The following is a 14,648-nucleotide window of genomic DNA, read 5'->3' as shown; positions in this document are numbered from 1 at the left end:
CTCCTTCCTCCCCTCTCCCTCCCCTCTCTCTCTCTCTCTCTCTCTCTCTCTCTCCCTCCCCTCTCTCTCTCTCTCTCTCTCTCTCTCTCTCTCTCTCTCTCTCTCTCTCTCTCCCTCCCTCTCTCTCTCTCTCTCTCCTCTCTCTCTCTCTCTCTCTCTCTCTCCCTCCCCCCCTCTCTCTCTCTCTCCCTCTTCTCCCTCTCTCTCTCTCTCTCTCTCTCCCTCACCCCTCTCTCTCTCTCTCTCTCTCTCTCTCTCTCTCTCTCTCTCTCTCTCTCTCTCTCTCTCTCTCGCCCAGGGTACCCACGGTATTCAGGAAGTCTGGCTTCCCCCCTTCCTCCCCATGAGTCCCCTGGATCACCATAGCAACGGGAATGTTCTCTACGGACAGCACCGCTTCTATGACACTCAGAAAGGTAGGTTTGTGTCATTGTGTGTGTGTGTGTGTGTGTGTGTGTGTGTGTGTGTGTGTGTGTGTGTGTGTGTGTGTGTGTGTGTGTGTGTGTGTGTGTGTGTGTGTGTGTGTGCGAGCGACAGAGAGAGAGAGAGCAAGCAAGCGAGCGAGAAAGCTCTTACAGTTGCATAAGAAACAGTGCGCTGCATTCTGCAGAGACGGGAGCAGCTGGCACACAGAGTATGCTGTTACACATGCACGTTGTGAAATACAAATGTCGTGAAATCTTGATGGAGGTCCTTTGTTGCAACTCCTGTGTTGCAGCTAAGAGTTGACCTAAGAGCTCAGTAGAAATTCGGAGTGTTAATTGAAGGCTGAAAGTGTAAATATTTGGGGCGCCCTTGCAGCTCAATGCAGTGGTTTTTCAGAGTTATGGGGGTCCGGTGGTCATCAGTTGGCCGCCTGGCCCTGGTCTGCGTGTTCGAAAAGCAAGACGCTTAACCCCTAACTACCCCCCCCCCCAAGCGCTCATTATCTAGTAGCCATCAGCTGGGAGAAACTGATGCAGGTTTTCTCTCGTGGCATGTGTATGTTTGCTCACAATCTCTATAAGTCTAGGTTTCTCTGGTAACTGCATGCTGTCCCTTCCTGTTTTCAGATCACTTCTACCTGAGAGGCCTTCCCCCACAGCCCCCTCTCCTCTCCACCAATCACGGCCTTCCGGCGCTGTCTCGGACCGCCCCTGGCCACCCGCTGGGCTCCTGCAGCAGGGAGACAGACTCTGGGGGAGGAGGAGGAGGAGGAGGAGGAGGTGCTAAGAGCTCCAAAGAAACCGTAGAGAAAGGCGCTCCTCCGTCCGCCTCCAAGGAGAAAGATCGCTCGATCAGCAAGGAGAGACATCAGGAGAGCAAAGAGAGACAGGAGAGACACCACCATCACCACCACCACCACCAGACCACCACCCTACCCGGCCACCTCCAACCGTACCCCCACCCTCACCACCCTCTGCCTCCCCACCTCACCCCGCTGGGCAGGGAGGAGGAACACAGGCCGCCCCAGGAGAGACACAACAAGGACTACAGAGACAGTGACTGTGGCGGACAACAGGGGACCAAACACACGAGTAGCTTTAAGCTGTCCGGGGGGTCAGGGGGGGAGGCTGGCGTCGTCCCCGGGGGAGCCAATAAGAGCGCGGCAGGGCTGAGCAGCTGCAGCGGGGGCGGGGGCGGGGGCTCCAGGCCTCCGTCCGGGGGAGGAGGCGCGAGGAGGTGCTCCAAGGAGGGGACGGTGAGCGGGGAGATGAGGATCAGTGAGTCCCCGACGTCCTCCTCCTCCTCCTCGTCCGAATGTATGAGGAGAGGGGCGCCGGCGGCCATATTGGCGCCGCCGGCTCCCCACTCCGTGACCTCCTACTCCATGCCTCCCCCGCCCCCGCCTCCCCCCCACCACTTGCACATGGGCTCGGGGTGGCTGCACCACCCGCACCACCCGCATCACCATCCCCACGCCGACTTCTACTGCCCGCCCGCCCCTCTCACCCTGACCAGCTCCAAGGACCCCGCCGCCTCTGCCCCAGGAGGCTCTGGCAGGGATGCCAAGGTCACCGGCCCCACCTACGTGCCGTCCGTCGGACCCCTGGGAGACCCGGCGGCCCCCGACTGTCGCGGCGCTGGGGGCGGAGGCGGGAGTGGCAGGAAGGGAGACGGCAAAGGTACAGAGAAGAGTGGAGGAGGAGGAGGAGGAGGAGGGGCTTATGAAAGTCCCTCGCAACACCACCCCCACCATCACAACCCCTCCCACTGCCAGAGGAAGGAGCCACCGCAGCCGCCACAGGAGCCCCAGCCTCATCAACAGCAGCTGGGCTACGGCAAGGCCGACAGACCCCCGGACTGGGGCCACGGCCACCACTCCCAGCACCCTCACAAGAACAACCACAACAACCCTGGCGCTCAGTCGGGGCTGCGATCTTGCAGCCTCGAAGCCTCGTCATCTTCATCGTCTTCTTCTGTGGAGGTCCTGGACGTCTACCGGGCGTCCCTCCCCCTCGAGGCCCAGGGGACCCAGCAGCACCCGGGCTCCGGACACGGGGCGTCATCCAAAAGTGGCCCGTACGCCAGCACGCCTCCTTTCAGGGACTGTTCCCACTCGGGTCCTCCTCCTCCTCCTCCTGAGAGCAAGGGGGCGGGATCTCAGAGGGAGGGGCAGAAGGTGGCGAGGATACGGCATCAGCAGCACAGCAGTCAGGGCGCCGGTCCAGAGGAGAAGGGGCGGGACGGGAGTCAAACGGGCGCCTCTCAGCAGCCGTGGGGGCCACGGGGGCCCCACCAGGACGACCAGAGGAAGTCCTCCTCCCATCAGGAGGGAAGAGGGGACGGCAGCAGGGCCTCGAACGGCCAGCACACCCAGCCCACGTCCCAGCCTCCTCTCCCCCTCCCGTCCCGCTCCTCACCACACCTCGCCTCCGCGGAAGGAGAGGGCAGCGCCATGAAGAGCCTTATGAACTACAGCTCCCAGCAGCCCTTGCTGCTGCCCCAGCGGAGCCCCTTCGGCGGCCTGGGCTGCCTCAAGCAGGGTGGAGATCGGTCGGAGAGGACAGGGGGCGAGAGGACGGCGGGCGGCGGCGGCGGTGGTGGCAGGAGCAACGCCTCCCCGCAGGACCCTCCCAAACAGAGCCTCCCGCCGCGGAGAGGCTCTGGCAGCGAGGGGGACAGGGGCGAGCGAGGGGGGAAGGAGACGGGCGACGCGGGGGAAGGGGAGGTGCGGCAGCCGCCCGTGGGGATCGCGGTGGCGGTTGCCCGGCCTCCGCACCGCCCTTCAGACACCCCCCCTGGACACAGCAGGCAGGGCAGGGTGCTGCCCAACATGAAAGGTCAGACTCTCTCTCTGTCTGTCAACTGGCATGTTTTGTAGTTGCCGTTATAGGCAAACATTTTCAAAAAGCTTCCGAAATTGTCATTTACTGTATATAGAATTGTGGTCCAAAAAAAAGTGTTTGTCGGGAAGGTGGCTCTGTATCGTTTACGATAGTCAGTCACTCATATTTGATACAGTCTGTTTCTGGCGAAACATTTATACTAATTTGGCGGCAGTAACATTAGCGTTTTCTCACCAGTCAGTTGATTCTTCATATCCATACAAGTGAAACTGCCGGGATCATTTGTTTATTTTTGGAACACAGTTCTTACTTGATGCGATATAGAAAAAGTATTTGGGAATTAAGAATGGGGGGAAAAACAGGACCCAGGTAAGACCTTTGGTGCTCTATTCACCTCTGATTCAAAGTCAACTAAACAGGACTTCAGTCAGTGTTGTGAATTGCACTTATAAGAGGTCATAGCGTCTTGGCGGCAGTGTCCGGTTGTTGCCAAATAAGCATGCTGACATCCCCCGCTTGTGTGTTTTTAATGAATTCAGGCGTGTCTCGTCCTGTGTATCCGCTGGGCCGGGAGGCAGAGGAGAGGAAGAGGATGACGGAGGAGCAGATTACCCTTCATCACCTGGACAGAGACAGAGAGATGCTCATCAGGTACACAGAGTACACACACACACTCACACACACACACACACACACACACACACACACACACACACACACACACACCCAGATGTGTGTGTACAGTTGTACACACGTACATATACGGTACGCAAAAACAGACGTGCACGCACGCACGCACACACACACACATGCACGCACAACATGCTGTAGTCTCTATTCATTTCTCCCTCGTCTGATAAGCTGTAGGTTCTTTTATCCTCTGTGCATCTCTCTGCCTCTCTGAGGCTGCGCTGCCTCCTCTCCTCTCTTGGTTCTTCTCTCCATCCATTTTGTCTCCCATTCAGCCTTTGATGTGATATTCCTCTCTCTCCCTGAGACGAGGTGATCCATTAACATTACTGCCACTAATACTGCTGTGTCTGAAGTATCGGCCCCTTCTTATTATGTAGTCGTAATAGGGGCACGCACGCACGCACGCACGCACGCACACACACACACACACACACACACACACACACACACACACACACACACACACACACACACACACACACACACACACACACACACACACACACACAATGAGAGCTCAGTAGTCTTCTAGAATCTAGATGGTGAAGGCTATTTCTGTCGCCTCCTTTCATTTATTGTGTTGTTGTCGTTATTGTTGTTGAGGATACTAATGGCACATGGGTGGCGTTGGAGAAGAGGAATAGAATAGGATGATAGTGGAGATAATAATAATGTGAAAAATGATGATGATGATGATAATGAAGATGAACTAAGGAGGATAAAGGGTTGAGACATTGAAGAGAAGAAACCAGTGTAATCTCAATTATACACATAATCCAAATAGAAATATAATAATAATAATAATAATAGTAATTTAATCATATACATACCGAATCGTGTTGTTTTGTTAGCTTGTAGGTTGGCTATTTTCATTGTACAACAAATAAATCGAGCTTAAAGGACTAAACACATTTTAACCTTTTCTTCAAATAATTGGTCCTCACTATTATCGGTACTAGATGTAAAAAAAAAAATCTACAAACTGCAAGCTTTCTATTCCTAACAAGTTAGCTATAACAGAGGCCATTGTTCTTGCATTGATAAAAAAAAAATCTTTGAAATGTCGAAACCTGCCTACCATCACTGGTAGGTGGGTTTCGGCACTGTCCACAGGCAGCCCTTCTCTGAGTCTGAGACAGACGCAGAGTAGACAAAAAAGGAAAAAAGTCAATCGAAAAAGCACTAAGATAATGGATAATGAATAATGACACCTAACAAACCTCTCTCTGCCTTTCAAGGGAAAATAAGGAGCGGGTGGAGTTTGCCAGGATCCACCCCTCCAGCAGCTGTCACGGAGACCTGACCTCTCACCTCCTGGTCCCTGGAGGAGCCGGCCAGTTGGGGGCAGACCCCTCTGCACACGCTCACCACCACTGGATGCAGCGGACAGGAAGTCCCTCCCTCTGGATGGGCCATTCCTACGGTGAGTGGAATAGGCTCTGTGCATAACCAAAGATTGTTCATTTAGGAAGATAGTCCATCCCAATTGGAGCCACTAGAGGCTACACAAATGCTACAAATGGTCTCCTAAGTGGGAATCTTGCGAAAGTTACTGGTGCTAGATCCCGCGAGAGTGTGTTGCTGGGACAGAGACAGGTCGATAATAAAGTAGATTTTCTCCTGATTTGTCTCTCTGAAAAAAGCCATTTTAATAAGAAAATCTTGGGAATATTGTGTGGCTTGTGACGATCGGATCAGTGACAATGGAGCTAAAGAATTCAGAAGCTGCGTTCACGTTCACTCTACCATTGGAATGAATAGACTCCAACCTGCTTCCCGTCTCCTAAAAAGGCGTCCGCCCACTTCACACAGATATGGGAAGTAAACCAGAGATGGCAAGTCCCAGGTTTCTAGAATGTGGCATGATCATTTCCTGTTCCAGTTGGCTCAGCGAGTCAGCAGCAGATTTGAACCATACAAATGACATCCTTGTATGTATTACCTGAGTACATTTGTAGCTGAGGTCCATTTCACTAAGACTAGAGGGTTTAAGACAGTGGTTAAGTGAAGTTGCTAATGCCCGTGTTTATTCCAGGTTTGAGCCACGTGGGCATGGGCCCGGGGTTCCCCCCAGGTCTGCCCAGCCCTCTGCAGCCGGTCCTGGGCTCACTCACCCAAGACCCTGGCTCTGCCCTGGTGGTCCTCCCTTCAGAGCCTGGAGCCCACCACCACCTCGGTAAGATGGACCACAAGCCCCGTCACCAGCAGCACATCCCATATTCTATTCAGACGCACGCACGCACGCACGCACGCACGCACGCACCCACGCACATACGCACGCACGCACGCACGCACGCACGCATGCACGCACGCACGCACGCACGCACGCACGCACGCGCAGGATATGTATCGGCATCTCTCTCTCTCTCTCTCTCTCTCTCTCTCTCTCTCTCGCTCTCTCTCTCTCCTGTCTCTCCGTTCTTCCCTCCCTCTCCAGATGTACCATCAGAGGCCCCTTGCCATTTCTCTCCCAGAGTTTTAGTATCATTCGCTAATCATAGTAAAATGCTCGACTAAGTCCCTCTGTCAGTGGTTTGGTGTTTTATTGCTGTGTTAATGGGAGCAGCTATCCCCCCCCCCCCCCCCCCCCTCTGCTCGCTGGGTTGCCCACTGTTATGGCAAGTCATTTAGGCTGGCGCTCATCTCTCCCGCCGTGGCTAACCACTGGCTTCACACTGGTCAAGGGGAGAAGGTGCGTGTTTGTTTGTGCGTGTGTGTGTTGGTATTATTTTGGGAACAATCGCGTTGGGTCTGTAAATGTACCCTCATTTGTGTGTACATGGGTGCACTGCATGCGCAGGTGTATGTATGTGTAGGTGTATGTGTGTGTGTGTGTGTGTGTGTGTGTGTGTGTGTGTGTGTGTGTGTGTGTGTCCGTGAGTCCATGTGTGTTCAGTTATGTTGGGGTTGTAGTGGTTTTGCAGAATGTGGAAGATTTTTGAGACATTGCCCGGTTTTGTATGGCACACCTCCTGCTATTGTGTGTGTGTGTGTGTGTGTGTGTGTGTGTGTGTGTGTGTGTGTGTGTGTGTGTGTGTGTGTGTGTGTGTGTGTGTGTGTGTGTGTGTGTGTGTGTGTGTGTGTGTGTGTGTGTGTGTGTGTGTGTGTGTGTGTGCGTGCGTGCGTGCTGCTTTGCAAACAGGCTGTGAAATTTAATTATCTCCCTGCTCCTTTGCCTCGCTCCGTGGGAGTTCCTGCGGAGAGGGGAAGTGCATCCACTGAACCCTTCCCCTGGGAAACATTAGCCCACTCAGGCTAATCTCACAGAACAAAGGTTCCCAGCGACAACGCAGCCAAGGAGGGGATGTGTGTGTGTGCGTGCGCGTGTGTGTGTGTGCATGTGTGTGCGTGTGTGCGTGTGTCTGAATTTCTATGTGCTTTAGGGAAAATGTGAGTGTTGTGGGACCACCATAATGTAAGAGAAAGAGAGAGACAGGGAGAGAAACAATAGTAGATAATAGTGCATTAGCTTCAAGGTTGAAACATACACAAACCACCTCTGCTTCAGCCAGTGAGGAGGGGGCTGCTTTAGACTTGCTGCGATGATGACCGCTTTGTTGCTTAAAGCTTGAATATGAGTCTCATTCATTCACTCATTCATTCTTTATGTCTTTCGTATGTTCATGCATCCGTTCATTCAATCATTCATTCATTCGTTGGTTCGTTTGTGATTTCTTTCTTTCTCTCTCTCTTTCTTTGCTCGCTCTCTCCTTTGTCCCTCTCAACTACCCTTCTCTCTGCCTCGGTGCCTCCCTTTTCCTTCTCCTTGCTTTCTCGCTTCCCATGCACCTCTTTTCATCTCATTAGTAGGTGTTTCATCCCACGCACAATAATGCGAGACATTTACAGACCTCACATCAAAAGAAGACTAACCCCCCCATTCATATCCCCTCTCTTCGTCTCCCTCATCTCCTCTCTCTCTCTCTCTCTCTCTCTCTCTCTCTCTCTCTCTCTCTGTGTGTGTGTCTCTCTAGATGTGATGGAACAGTCAGGCCTGTGGCCGGCAGTGTACGGGGGGCGGGGCCCCTCCTCTCACCTGCAGCATCATCCCGTCTACTCCCGCTCCTCGTTCCTACGGCAACAGGAGCTGTACGCGCTGCAGCATCAGCACCACCAGCAGCAACAGCACCAACAGCAGCAGCGGGCCATGGAGCACATGCACAGACACTCCCTGGGACAGGTAGAACACACACACACACACACACACACACACACACACACACACACACACACACACACACACACACACACACACACACACACACACACACACACACAGCACACTGATTATTCCGACACCAGAAGAAACGTGGCATTGTGTCCCCCCCCTCCCCCCCTAATGGCATTCATGGAAATACAGTGGGGTTCAATCCCGTGACTCTGACATCTCCATGCTGTTATGAAAGTGTGCAGGGGGTCTTGGACACAGGTCATGTTCCTCTGCGGTGGGCTCGGTAGCACAACGCACACTTTCAACACACGCAGCACAAATATTATGATTTCCCAACAGCAGCAGAAACATTTCACAATCACATGTGGCAGTGTTTGCTGAAGACATTAATAACAGCAATGAACTCTAGCGTCCTTATTCCGGAGGCCAACACTCACTGAAAATAGCCAAGCTCACAAGATGCTGTGTTGGCGAAGCGTTGTGAGCTAGTAGATCTGGGGTTTTGGTGAAATGATATTTGGTGTAGAGGGTAAAGAGGAGCTGGCCTAGCGTAGACCCCTGGGGGACTCCATTCAACTAATAGGGTTTAAGTCATTGCTTCTGAACCATTTCTGGTTCTGGGCCCACTTGATAATCTTGGAAGCATGTGCGGCCCACCCATCTGACCACTTAACAGGTCAGATGGGTCCAAGCAAGTTTATTTTAATGATCTGATCAATCAATCCATTGATCCACCATGGATCAATGGAACCATCGTAGTATACTTTGAGTTCCTATGCATTGGTTATGTTATCAATAACATCTTAAGTGTTTTGCCAATTTCTTTGGGGGGCCACAGGTTGAGAGACACCGGTTTAAGTGGTTCATAATCACGCTCACGTTACTGAGATTTCTGTTGTTTTCTGTATTCCCTTCTTCCTATACCCTCTGTCTCTCTCTTCCTCTCTCCATCACACTCTCTTTCTCTCTCTCTACCTTCATGTGTCCCTCCCTCTCTCCCTCCCTCCCTCCCTCCCTCCGTCTCTGCCTCCAGCAGAGAAAGCCAGAGGAGCACGCCATCACCATCGAAGACTCGCCCCACGAATCCTCGTCATCCAGGACCTCCTCTTCCTCCTCCTCGCCCTCCACCTCCTCCCGCGTGGCCAAGCCCTTCTCCCACACCCCTCCGCCGCCCAAGACGTCCACCCCGTCTCCGGGGGTGTGTCCCACCAGCCGCCAGTCGCCTTGCTACCACTCCTCCTCGCCCTCCAGGAGGCCGCACTCGCAGAACCCCCTGAACCCCGCCCCCAGCCCGGCAGCCGCCGCCCCCAGGTCCCCGGCTCTAAGCCCCGCCCCCTCGCACCTTTCCAAAGGGTCGGACAGGGGGAGTGACCGGGGGGAGGGCCAGCCGCCTCAGGACTACCCACAATCCTTAGAGCCAGGTGAGTGCTGAGACTTGTCTTCCCTCTCTCTTCGGTATTCCTACATAGTAAAATAACGGGTGTTAAAAACGAACAAGTGGGGTTAAATTAACATAATAAATTGCAATGTCCAAAACATATAGTCCAAAACATAAGTATGAATGTTTCCATTGGGAATTGTCTTTTTATGGCGTGGCTCTGCGAGAGGTTAGTCGTCTATGAGAGGGTCTCTGTGTGTGTGTGTGTGTGTGTGTGTGTGTGTGTGTGTGTGTGTGTGTGTGTGTGTGTGTGTGTGTGTGTGTGTGTGTGTGTGTGTGTACACGGATGTATAGTATCCTGTCTCTGAAGCTCATCTCACAAACCGCTGGACCGATCAATACCAAACTTTGTACGCATGCTGTCAGTAGGCCAACATCATACTTTGTACGCATGCTGTCAGTAGGCCAACATCACACTTTGTACGCATGCTGTCAGTAGGCCAACATAATACTTTGTATGCATGCTGTCAGTAGGCCAACATAATACTTTGTATGCATGTTGTCAGTAGGCCAACATAATACTTTGTATATGCATGCTGTCAGTAGGCCAACATAATACTTTGTACGCATGTTGTCAGTAGGCCAACATAATACTTTGTATATGCATGCTGTCAGTAGGCCAACATAATACTTTGTATGCATGTTGTCAGTAGGCCAACATAATACTTTGTATGCATGCTGTCAGTAGGCCAACATAATACTTTGTACGCATGTTGTCAGTAGGCCAACATAATACTTTGTATGCATGTTGTCAGTAGGCCAACATAATACTTTGTATGCATGTTGTCAGTAGGCCAACATAATACTTTGTACGCATGTTGTCAGTAGGCCAACATAATACTTCGTATGCATGCTGTCAGTAGGCCAACATAATACTTTGTATGCATGTTGTCAGTAGGCCAACATAATACTTTGTATGCATGTTGTCAGTAGGCCAACATAATACTTTGTATGCATGTTGTCAGTAGGCCAACATCATACTTTGTATGCATGTTGTCAGTAGGCCAACATAATACTTTGTACGCATGTTGTCAGTAGGCCAACATAATACTTTGTATGCATGTTGTCAGTAGGCCAACATAATACTTTGTATGCATGTTGTCAGTAGGCCAACATAATACTTTGTACGCATGTTGTCAGTAGGCCAACATAATACTTTGTATGCATGTTGTCAGTAGGCCAACATAATACTTTGTATGCATGTTGTCAGTAGGCCAACATCATACTTTGTATGCATGTTGTCAGTAGGCCAACATCATACTTTGTATGCATGTTGTCAGTAGGCCAACATAATACTTTGTATGCATGTTGTCAGTAGGCCAACATAATACTTTGTATGCATGTTGTCAGTAGGCCAACATCATACTTTGTATGCATGTTGCCGCTAGCCGTCGCTAGCCGCTCCTATGCACAGTTTTGTGTGTCTGTATGAGCACGTAATGTGCTCAGCCGATTGGCTGAGCACGGAATGTGATGTATGATGATGTACAGGCCTATGATGATAAGAGCGCCGCTCACTTCACACGAGTATGATTTGTTTCGTACATTTTAGTCAGCGGGGCTTGGATCGGGTTGAAACCTCTCCCATGTTTTGGAGTCATACTTCATAGATACCTCAGGGATGACGGAGGATGTCACAGGCTGGTCACACCAAGGCATCCACATGTGGAGCCACAGCAGTTTATGATTGCATGTTTTACAGTAGGAGTCCACACACTGACCGTGGTCGTTCAGACTCTCCCAGGATCCCAAGCACAAAGCAACCCACAATAGAATTGTCTAATACTAATACGCTTCCTTTCTTGGATTAATTATTTCTATAGTTTCTATTATTTATTGGCTTTAGGCTCTATTAGAGTGAGAGAGAGAGAGAGAGAGAGAGTGAGGGAGGAAGATGCTACACTAAACAGAAAATGTCTCCATTTATAACTCTGAGAGTGTACAAGTGTCCACTTGATTACATTTGTACACTCTCAGAGTTAAAGTAACGCTGAGGATTTCACAGTGTTCACTAAGAGCTCTGTTCTTTGAAGCATATTATTCTTTGATTTTGGAGAGCGTGTTTGAAGCACGGATGCACTCCTAGTCTGTGTGTCTTTGAGTGTGTGCGTGCGTGGGTGCGTGCGTGCGTGCGTGTGTGTGTGCATGCGTGTGTGTTTGTGTATCTGTGTGTGCCCGTGTGTGTAGGCCTATGCACGTGTGTGCGACTGTGCGAGTGCTGTCATGTATGTCCGAAAAATAGGAGCAGCGGTCCGACAAACATTGAGGTCAGAGAAATATGGATGTGTGTGTGTGTGTATGTGTGTGCGTGCATGCATCATGCGTGCATGCGTTCGCATGCATGCGCGCTAGGAGTGGAAGGTCAGTGGGATTTTCAGACAGGTCCCTTCCTCTCCTTCAGGGGTCCTTGAAGAGAAGCAGGCGGAAGGATACGCATTCATCTGGCCGTGTTGTCAGGGGGGGGGGGGGGGGGGGAGGCGGAGGGATACCATCAATAATACACTGCAGGTTGTGACAGGGCCGGCGCTGCAATCACAGGCAGACTGCAGCGTGTCATCAATATCCCAGATATAGACCCCCCCCCCCCCTCCCTCCCTCTCTCCCCTATACAGATAGTATACTATACTGTGCACACAAGTAGCCCATATATTGCCCATCACACGCTTACACACACACACACATGCACCCACGCGCACACACACACACACACACACACACACACACACACACACACACACACACACACACACACACACACACACACACACACACACACACACACACACACACACACACACACATTCCCTATAGGCTCCACACCCTGCTGGCTCTGTATAATGGCCATTATTATGGTCATGCGATTGGGTCCATGTATGTGTGACACACAGTTCCTGAGTCAAGTGGACGAGGCTGAAGGGGAAATATATACAGCAGTGTTTCACTGCAGCTGTCCTCAATCATCTCTAAAATACTGTCAACGCTGTTGTCTTTGTGTCTTCTGCACTTCCTGCTCCTTGACCAGTTAGAGATATGCTGCTTATGTCGTTTACTTGGCGTCGTTCGTGGTCGCCTTGTTGTTCAGTGGTTCTCAAAGTGGGGTCCGGGGACCCCCAGGGGGGGTCCCAAACCAAATGGACCCTTATGTCCATCTGTGTACAAATTTGTACACTCTCAGAGTTAAATTAACATTTGATTTTTACAATATTAATTGGGCTCCCAGAGATAGAAATGCCATTAAATGCGTGTACATTATAGACATTATAATGCCTGTCAAACTGGGGGTCCAATTAAAATGACTCACTGCTATAGCCATAAAACCTTCTCTCATGGCTTATCTTTTCAAATGGGGGTCCGCAGGCTAATATGACATGAAACGGTTTGAGAACCACTGCTCTAATTACTTTAGCCTGTGTACATGCATGGCACTTACCACTCGGACCTCTCTGTCTCTTTCAGACCTGCCGCCCGTCTACACTTACCCTCCCATCGCCACGGGTTACAAGGCCGGCCCCTCGCCTCCCGAAGCACGGCTGGCCGAGCAAGCAGCCACGGAAGAGGAGCCGGCAGAACCCGTCGCCAAGCCCCTCCCACTCCACGACGCCATCCAGCCTCTCCCCGCAGAGCGGGAGGAGGAGGAAGACGAAGAAGCGGATCTGGTGAGAAGAGGAGAGGAAGACGAACGGAAGGATTTCCTGGTGGTGGAGCGTCATAGCGGTGCGGAGGGAGAGAGGAGGGCGGGAGAAGCGGCGAGGAGGACGAAGGAGGTGAAGGGACGCTCCGTCTCGCAGCCTCTGTCCTCCGCCGGGCAGTCGCGTCCCGTCACCGGGTGCCCGTTGTCACCGGCAACGGTCCCGGAGACGACGTCCACGACCACAGCCGAGGGAAGCGACGTCGCGAGGGCAGAGTCGACTCTAGAACGCCTGGACCTGAAGGCTGGCCTGGAGGAGAGCCGAGCACACCAGGACCCAGAAGAGCAGCAAAAAGACAAAGAGGAGGAGGAGGAGGAGGAGGAGGAGGAGGAGGAGGACACAAAGGAGGTGTCACACGACTCCAAACAAATAGAATGTACCGTCTCTGTGCCTCTGGAGCTCATTGGAGGAGAGGAGCAGCAGATGATGGAGGTGGAGGAGGAGGAGGAGGAGGAAAGAGAGCCTGAGGAAGGAGAGGGAGAAAACGTTGAAGTCGTCGTCGAAGACAACGAGAAGGAGGAGAAGGAGGAGTGCGAGGAGAGCGCGGGGAGCCCACGCGGGGACTCGGTGGCAGAGCTGCTAAGCGGTTGTCCTGCCCTTTCCCCCGCCACGCCGGGCCACTCCGCCTCTGACAACATCCTCTCCGCGGACGTCTCCTCCTCTCGGTCCTCCCCTCCTCCTCCTCCTCCTCCTCCACCTCCTCCCAGTGCAACTGTGCAGCTCCAGGAGGCCTACACATGGAGCCTGGAGCTCCTGATCGCCGCGGCTCTGTGCGCCACCAGGGACGCCCGTTACCCACCCGCGCCCGCCTCCGCCACCTCCTCGTCGGCCTCTGGGCCCCGGACTCACCGTGGGATGGAGATACTGGGAGAACTAGCTGACCTGGAGATCCAGCAGAGGAACCGAGAGAGCAAAGAAAAAGACATGACAGGTAGGACCGTGTGTGTGTGTGTGTGTGTGTGTGTGTGTGTGTGTGTGTGTGTGTGTGTGTGTGTGTGTGTGTGTGTGTGTGTGTGTGTGTGTGTGTGTGTGTGTGTGTGTGTGTGTGTGTGCGTGTGTGCGCGTACGTGCCGTGCCGTGCATTGTATGTATATTAGGGATGGGTGTCTGGGCTTTCCTTTGTAAACGTGTAAACTTCAGAGTGTTTGTGGTAATCAGCAATTAACTGTAGCATCATTTAATTTCCATACATATAATGTTGCAGGATGAAAGTCATGTTAATGCTGCCCTGCGGCTCACGATGGAGTGGGATGGTTCAACAGACGTATCAGGCCTTGAGTCTTTGACGTTCATTTATGATTTTCTTGGTTTTCTAGAGTTTTTCCCATAGACGTTTCATGAAGTATTTATTTAAAGACCTGTAAGCCTCGGTCAAAGACAACTCGGAC

General features: G+C 52.2%; 1 protein-coding gene across 1 annotated transcript in view; it reads left to right on the top strand.

The window, feature by feature from the left end:
• bahcc1b (BAH domain and coiled-coil containing 1b) overlaps positions 1 to 14,648 on the top strand; it is a 95,517-nt gene that overhangs the window by 50,207 nt on the left and 30,662 nt on the right. Inside the window, 9 exon segments of the mRNA XM_079492290.1 lie at positions 299 to 330; positions 332 to 416; positions 1,053 to 3,263; positions 3,809 to 3,920; positions 5,201 to 5,385; positions 5,998 to 6,138; positions 7,937 to 8,142; positions 9,167 to 9,554; positions 13,028 to 14,191. Coding sequence (XP_079348416.1) covers positions 299 to 330; positions 332 to 416; positions 1,053 to 3,263; positions 3,809 to 3,920; positions 5,201 to 5,385; positions 5,998 to 6,138; positions 7,937 to 8,142; positions 9,167 to 9,554; positions 13,028 to 14,191 — 4,524 coding nt within the window.

This window comes from Electrona antarctica (assembly GCF_951216825.1).
Source record: "Electrona antarctica genome assembly, chromosome: 22".
Taxonomy (NCBI): Eukaryota; Metazoa; Chordata; class Actinopteri; order Myctophiformes; family Myctophidae; genus Electrona; species Electrona antarctica.
This window is presented reverse-complemented; position numbering and strand designations above follow the sequence as displayed.